Raw genomic sequence first — 8,120 nt, 5'->3', positions numbered from 1 at the left:
AGAGTGGCTCCAAGTACCTTAGGTAGACCAGAAATTTTTAGAGAATCCTGACCCACAAGCAGGTTTCTTGGTTTGTTGTTGGGTTGGGTTTTTTTGAAGGGGTGAGAGGGGAGTGGCTGATTGAAAATAATGTAGGAAGCTTGCTGTGGGCTATGCTTTGTCTTTTGGGTCCCAGGAGTTGGAGGTTCAATAACTCCAGCAGGCAGGCCCGGCAGCTGAATAGGAAGGCTGAATTCTGGAGATACTGCCAGGTCGCAGGAAAGCTGAGATGTAGCTAGGTGAGAGGGTAAGAAACTTTACATGTTTTGGTATATTGTGTGGTCGGTTTTGCTTGAATAATTCTTTTCTCCTATGTAATAAATCTTTTTGCTGTTTTGTCTCCTTATTGATTGTCTGTGGCAGAGAGTGACTTCTGGCTGAGGTTAGCCCTTTCTAAGGAATGGGGACCTGTCATTTCTTTCACAGTCCACGGGGGAAGCCACCTAGGCCTGCCAGAGATTTCCCTACGGCAGCTGTAGTGTCCAGTATAAGGGCAGTGGAGACAAGATTTTCTGGCTGAAGGAGTTATCCCAGGGCAACCTCGATCTGTTCCTCGGAGAAAGTAGCACAGTGGGAGAAAACACAGGGCTCTGGAGGCCCTCTGTGAATGGGTTTATGACAATAACATTTTTTCAATTCTTTTGATTTAAAAACAATCTGACAAGTTTTATAAATGATGCTGTATGTTGAGGCCAAAGCTCAGGCACAAAGAGGCGTGCCTTGCCCTGAAGATATCAAAACCTAATTGCATCTGATAGAGAGTCTGTAGCTGGAGAACTCACCCAAGAGCGCCACCAAGAGCTTCCATCGGTTTCAGTGCTCGTCTTGATGTAGCCATCTTGTACCCCTTATAGAAACCTCTGTATGGCTACACTACAGACAGCGGAGTTCACTTTAAATGAACTACCTTAGGTGCTGGAAGTAGCCATGGCAGTATACTGCTTCCAGCATGCTTTGCTAATTTACCCTGCTTCTGCTTTCCTTAGGGCTCCTTAACTATGCAGCAAGGCTGTTTTCAGTACTCACCTGAGCTGCAGTATCCTTATACTTTGGGCCTTGTTACATGGTAAATGTAGGCAGCATCTGGAGTTCTTAACCCCTGGACTGGCTGCACGTTAACATCATTTAAATGTGTCAAGGCACTCATCATGCGCCTTAGAGTTGCACCATTCTGGGACAGGATTATCTCCAATCCACCTGTTTTCCTGTTCCATTACCATATAGTCACTTCCCACAGCTATTCCACCCAAATTGAAGTCCTTCAGTATCCCAGAATGCTCTGAGTGCCGCAGGGCCTGATCCTTTTTTCCCCCAGTGTGCCCAGCAGCTGAAGTGCTTCCCATGGCTGCCCAGAGCGGCTCAGAGCCACGGCCACCGTGGCTCTGCCCTGAGAACAGGGCTGTCTGGACTTTGATAGCCCTGATCTTAGTGTGGAGCCACCATGTCCATCTCAGCAATACCAGAGAGCACCTGGGAAATTGCTTCTCTGGTCTCACTAAAACTGAGACAGTGGTGGGCCCAATCTCTGCCAGGCTGGAGCTGTGAGCGGGTCCTGTTTCTGCTCACCACGCCTCTAGTGAGAAGTCATAGCTGTGCAGTGTAGTGGGCAAACTGAGTTATGCTAAGACTTTTAGCCATAATCCAGACCTTCCCAGAACTAAGCAACAAAACTGAACAGAGTGCCTTTAAGGCACTGGGAAAAGTGAGTGCTGGGCACTAGGTGAGCAAAGGACAGCAGTTTCCCCAGAAGGAAAGCAGCTGACACAGTGCCAGGGGATCGGTGCGCCATGTAAGGAATGCATGGCACGGAGCCAGAGCATTGGACAATTTGGGAATGGAGAAGGTATAAAAATGATGGACAAACAAAGGAACACATGTGTGTCCTGTCACCTTGGGGAGACAGGAACAACCTTGGACTTCTTGTTGGAACACCAAGGAATCCAGAAACGAACACCCCGCACACCCAGCAGAGGATCAGGATCTGAGGCCAGTACCACCAAAGGTCACTGCTATAATGGCTGAAGGAACTGCTTGCCAGGTCATCTTGCATGGAAGAATACTTGTAATAAGCCTAGGGGTTACTATTAAAAGTTCACTTGATACCAAATCAGACATGGGGCTGTGTCAATCTTTGGGGGTCTCTGGTAAAAGGAAACCTAGGGGCAACATGCAGGTGAAGGACAGTCAGAGAAGGTTTTTTGACTTACCGTGCGATTGCTCCACTAAGCTGATAACATTTGTTCGGCTTATGGTGCAAGGTCTAACAAGGCCCATGATGCAGTCAATAGATATTCTTGAGAAAAAGTCACTAGAGCCGAACTCACTGAACATTTTTAAGCTGTGCACCAGCAGCCACAAATTAAAGCCAAGCTTGATCCAGAGTTTGGTTTAACACAGACACTACTGCTGCAGGGTTGAACCTCTTCTGGAGCTATTCTAGGGTCAATAATAAGCTGTTTTGTTACATTCAAAGATGAATCCGATCATTGATCAAGTGCCCAGATGTCCACCCAGTGCTCCATCCAAGTGGAGAACAAATTTATCCATCACACGAGATGTGAGGGTTTATATTAGCCTGTGTTTAAGTAGGCTGCTATGCAGGGCTTTGCACTTGACAGAGCTCTGATCTGGAAAAGATACCAATTCCTAGTCATGGCAACGAGGAGAGTAGTAATTTGCTCCTGTTTTTGCCCTGGTGAGTCAGTGTGCACTCTTTTTTAGCTGGGCTATTAACCATTTACAGAGTTGAATGAAGCTTCTTACTCACACTGTGTATCTTGAAGGAGGGACTGGTTTTGGGTAATGCACAAATAACTGTGCTACCTCTACTATATGATAAAGCTTGGACTTTAAATAGAATGTCATTACAAAGGAATTTGATTTCAGCCTACATGCAGATGGTAAAAAAAAGGGTACTTTAGATATGGATATTTGCTAACTGATAACTGGATCTCACTACCATATGCAACAAGGAGATATGAGAGTGTTATAAAGGAACCCAGAACCTGATCAGGTTCTATTTTCTAAAAGAGAATCAGAGACTATCCACACCTAGCAGGAAATAAAAGTAAGCAAAGATGTCCAAACTAGAAACTGCAATGGGAATGATCATTGCTGTCTTTGACAGGTATGCATCAACTGAAGGCAATAAGCTAACCCTTACTAAAGCAGAACTGAAGACTCTCTTGGAAAAAGAGCTCCCTAACTTCTTGGCGGTAAGATGATATTTTAGTATAATTTCCGCATGACAAGCTGAAAGCTTTTCCTGTGTAAAGAGAAACATTCCCAGTACTTTGTGTTCTGGGCTAGGTCCTGAAATCATTGGTGTTGTAGGAAGAGAAGTGGGTACCTTTTAGATCATCATGTGGACAAGGTGGGTTTTGAAAGGAAGACCCATCACAGCACTGAACTACTATATCACTCCCATTTATCAGTACTAGCATCTCTTTTTCTAGTGATCAGAGCAGTGGCACTGATACAGAATACTTCAGAAGTCTTCTGCTCCTGCTGTTTACTCCTCAGCAGAACTTGTAATCTCAATATGAGGCTACTATGAACTGCTGTGAAGGGATTCTGCTGTTTGCAATCTAGGATGAAGAAAACAAATGGGGAATCTTTCCATAAAGGGATTTATACCACACTTATAACTGTAGTAACTGAGTATGTACACAAAGAGATTATATAAAGAACAACAGCAGTAGATGAACTTAGAAAACTCTGTTTAGCAAATGATTTTAATACAGTAATAAAAGAAACTAAATAACTAAAGAATGTTTCATAGAATATGAGCATTGTATTCTCAGGAGGTGCTTTTCAATGGCTATACTTCATAGTCATCTCCGTACAAATCCACAAATTCTGCTTTTATGGACCTTGCTGCTGCATTAAAGAGTCTGTATTTCTGTATAATTGCAAATGTCTGGAGTAGATCCAAGGGGACACTTTTGGCTGTGTGGTGCATATACAGTGATCTCTCTGAATTCACTGGCACATCAGTGTAACTCTTGCTGGAGCTCTACATCTAGCATAAGCTCTGAGTTCATCCACTGATTTGTCAGCTCTGGCTGGAACTCCTGTTGTCAGGCAGCTCCGGAGCACAGGGGCGAGTGTCACTTTTGTTGCTCCCTTCTTTTCCCCTGTTGCTGAATTCAGATGGGGCTAGAAGGGGCTGGGAACCAATCGGAAGGGAGTGCAGTCATGGCAGCATCAATCCACTGGACTCCAGAACCATACAAGAGCAGGGGATTCAGCCAGAGGCCATGCCACTCTGCTGGTGAGCTCAAAGAGCTCACAGCACATGCCAGACAGCCAAAGGACATGTGGCCACATACCTCTCACCGTGATCCTGGATCCACCCAAGTAGATGTCTAGGATCAAATGTTAGTAAGTGGCTTCTGTTGTGCATCCTTGTGACACTGAATGTACAAAACCTGTCCATAATTAATCATCTAAGTATAGCACTAAGATCTGTGCATTTGACATATTCTAAACAGGCAGTAGCAGAGCTCTGCAGCTGCCCCATGACAGCAGACTGCCCCCCACTCCACAGCAGTCACTGCCAGCTCTCACTGCACTGTATGCGGATTGGGTGCATGGAGCACAGCACTGCTGGAGCTCAGCGGTTGTGGGAGGCTGGCCCAGTTTGGGGCTCTCTGGGGCTGGCTATGCTCTCCTATGTTCCCCAGGGCTTGGCGGGGATGGCAGGGCAGAGTGCCCACCCAGACGGGCTCAGTGCTAGTGGAGAAAGGAGTCCTTCGTTGATGTTCCTGGACCAGGGGGCTGAAGGCTGGGGAAATAGAATAGCTGGGGGTGTGAGAGCTCACAGACAGAAGCGGGGGGCACCACTGCATCCTGGGATACTGGAGAACTTCAACTTGATCGATGCATCTGTGAGCAGTGGCCACAGCTTAATGGAACAGGAGCTGGGTTGCCAGAATCAGAGATAATCTTGCCCTGAAGTGGCACAATTTTGAACCTCATAACAAATACTATATGCCACTTTCAGGTGTTGATACTAGGAGTTAAGAACTCCAGGAGCTGCCCAAAATCTAACAAGATCCTAAGAAGCGACTAATCATTACATTCAGGACTGAAGTTAAAGTAACTTCCAAAGCAAGAAGAAAAGTCCTTTCCTGTAAACCAATGAGATTAACTCCACATGTTCACATGCAGAACTGGATAAAATATACGGGGGGGGAAAAGCATTTGCAAATATTCATCTGACAAACCCATATTACCACTAGAAAATAAGTTATCATTAAAATCCCATTATTTGGGATTTCTTAACATTCATGAGTACTTTTTTGTTTACAAGAATGTTTTCAGAAATAGGGTGCTCTAAATGTTCATGCAAATGTACATTTTCACTGATATTCACACCTGTGATAGCTGACAGTCATCTTGAAAGGTCTTTGTGAATCAATCATTTGGAGAGCAGAAAAAAAAGCAGCACAGGATATAAGTAACCAAAGTACATTATTAAGAGATCACACTGAAATTAACACCAACATCAACAGTCCATAAGTAATCCAGAAACTGCTGCATAAGCAATTCATGGAATAATTTCAGATTTCCACTTTCGTAAAAATGGAAACATTTCTTTGCAGATAATTTGCAAACATTTAAAGGGAACAATATTCATCAGACATTGTTAAATGGAGTCTAGCCATATACCTATATGTTTGATGATTTTGGCACATCTTGGTTTATACTTTAATCCTCCTAGTTTTTTAAAATGGAAGATTGTATAAAATAAAATAATTCCAATTTAACTAATTAAAGCATGATGCCTCTGATTTCCATTATGTTGGTACATGTTTTCAGTTCACAGTAAAACTCCAAGATACTTACATAACTTCATAAAACTATAAAATCAGTTTACAGGAGCAGTTTGTTAGGCTACAAAAAAAAAATTTCAGTTAATTATATTTTATACTCTACTGCCATCCTCTGTTTATCTTGAAAACTGCAATATGAGCATTAGAGTTAGTCAAAGCCTAGAATCAAGAAAGGCCTCTATAAGCTTTTTTTTTTTTTTTTTTAATTTGCAGCTGAACATTATATCAGTGTAAATTTTTCTGGCCACAGACTTCAATGTGTTGGAAAATGTGGTTTTCTAATATTATTCTTTCTTCGAAAAGTTACACCACTCTCCTGATGAAGTTAGTCTTGCACTAGCATATACATTGCTCAAGTAACAAAGTTCAGCAGAACATGTTGTAAGCTAGGGCTGCACCAAGCTTCGGTCACTGATTCAATTCAGCAGCGATTCGGCCCAATTTGGTAGCTGAATCTCTAAATTTGAATCAAATCAGGAGACCCTTTAATCTCTCTGAATTGAATTGGAACCCTCCGAATCGACTCAGAGAGATTCAGAAAGATTCAATGATTCGGACATAGACGCAACTTTAAATATTTTTTCTACATACCTCAAGGTACCAGGTGGCTCATGAACACCGAGATGCTGGGGCAGATTGAATGTCCCACCGGAGCACTGGGTGGGGGAGGGTCACAGCATGCTTGGCAGCAGACCCAAAAGCGGACCAGAAGCACTTCCAGTCCACTCCATTTGCCCCACCATCTGGGACGCTCCATCTGCCCCACCATCACAGCGTTCATGATCTGCGCCTGATACCTCGAGGTATGTAGAAAAAAAATATTTAAAGTTGTGTCTATGGCCCAATTGCTGATTCTCTGAATCAGCATTGAACCTTCAGATTCAGATTTGGCCGAATCAAATCGGGGACAGTGATCCGGATCAATGAATGGAATCGCTGTTCCCAGCTCGGGCCTAATCCGAATCAAATATGGCCCGTTTTGCACACCCTTACTGTTAGCAAAATGAAAACAAAGCCCTGAGGAACTCAGCAAGGATTTTTTTTTTCTTCAGAGGATAATATTAATAGAAATCAAAACTAGGTAATTGAAGCAAAAGGAGGAATGAAAAAGCTTGATGTTCAAACCCAGCCTTGTAGCCATCATGCACATACCTCTATCTTTTGAGTGGCTTTTTCAGTCTTTTCCCAAACAGCCTTGGAAAGGTAGTGAAGGTGAGCTGAGGTTAATCGCTAGTTCATGGTGAAGCAGGCAGTGCCTCTTCACCCAAACCCCACATGAGTACTAAGATATCTGGATCCACAACAGTTCTCTTGTTCAATCAACTTATAATTATGGTGTTGCCTTATGATCTCAAAGCAAACTACTGGTCTTGTTACAGTCTGCTCCTTTTCTTTTGTAGTCGGGAAAAGACAAGGATGCTCTTGACAAACTCATGAAGAACCTGGATGCAGATGGAAGTTCTGAAGTAGACTTCAATGAATTTGTCGTCTTTGTGGCAGCCATGACTTCCTGCTGTCATAAATACTTCGAGCAGAAAGGACCAAAATGATTGAGAACACCTCGTATATGAATCTGGGGTTACTCTGTATCCCACATGCTAATATTATTGATAGCTTTATTTGTTCCATGTACTAAGATACTTTTACAGGCAAACTGGGGAGTAAACATATCTCATACTCTGTTTATTATCCTGCCTTGAATGGTAATAAATTTTTAATGAGTCTATTACTTGTGTCATTCGGTCTTTGTGTTTTCCAAAAATATATCGTTTATACACCTTTGCTTTCTAAAAGTCTAGTCTTATACTTGTAGGTAAAAATCATTGCAGTGCAGGGAATCCTCAGAGCTGTAACAGTCATTAGAGCACTGTACCAACTGAAGTAGTATTTTCACTGGGGCATAGACTACAGAGATTCAAATTATTGAGGATTACAACCTACAACTATTAATCTGTTTTTATATAATATAGATTTCATAGACATTTGGGCTGGAAGGGACCCTGGAGGATCATCAAGTCCAGCCTCCTACCCCAGGGGCAGGAAGTCAGTTGGGGTCATAGGATCCCAGCAAGATAAGCATCCAAATGTGTCTTGAAGGTGTTTAAAGTGGGTGCTTGAACCGCCTCTGGTGGCAGTCTGTTTCAAACCTTGGGGGCTCGGACAGTGAAGAAGTTCTTTCTTATGTCCAGCCTGAACCGGTCACAGTGGAGTTTGTGACTGTTCAATCTTGTCATCCCCTGGGGG

The 8,120-nt window shown here is 43.2% G+C and overlaps 1 protein-coding gene across 1 annotated transcript; it reads left to right on the top strand.

Annotated features, from left to right (window-relative positions):
* Positions 1 to 3,092: 3,092 nt before the first annotated feature.
* S100P (S100 calcium binding protein P) lies at positions 3,093 to 7,517 on the top strand. Its single transcript, XM_090034684.1, has 2 exons — positions 3,093 to 3,254; positions 7,277 to 7,517. The coding sequence occupies exons 1-2, from the start codon at positions 3,117 to 3,119 to the stop codon at positions 7,424 to 7,426; spliced, it is 288 nt and encodes a 95-aa protein (XP_089890810.1). The 5' UTR covers positions 3,093 to 3,116; the 3' UTR covers positions 7,427 to 7,517.
* The last annotated feature ends 603 nt before the right edge of the window (positions 7,518 to 8,120 follow it).

Source organism: Crocodylus siamensis, chromosome 2 (assembly GCF_052110815.1).
Source record: "Crocodylus siamensis isolate JL-2025a chromosome 2, ASM5211081v1, whole genome shotgun sequence".
In the NCBI taxonomy this organism is placed as follows: Eukaryota; Metazoa; Chordata; order Crocodylia; family Crocodylidae; genus Crocodylus; species Crocodylus siamensis.
This window is presented reverse-complemented; position numbering and strand designations above follow the sequence as displayed.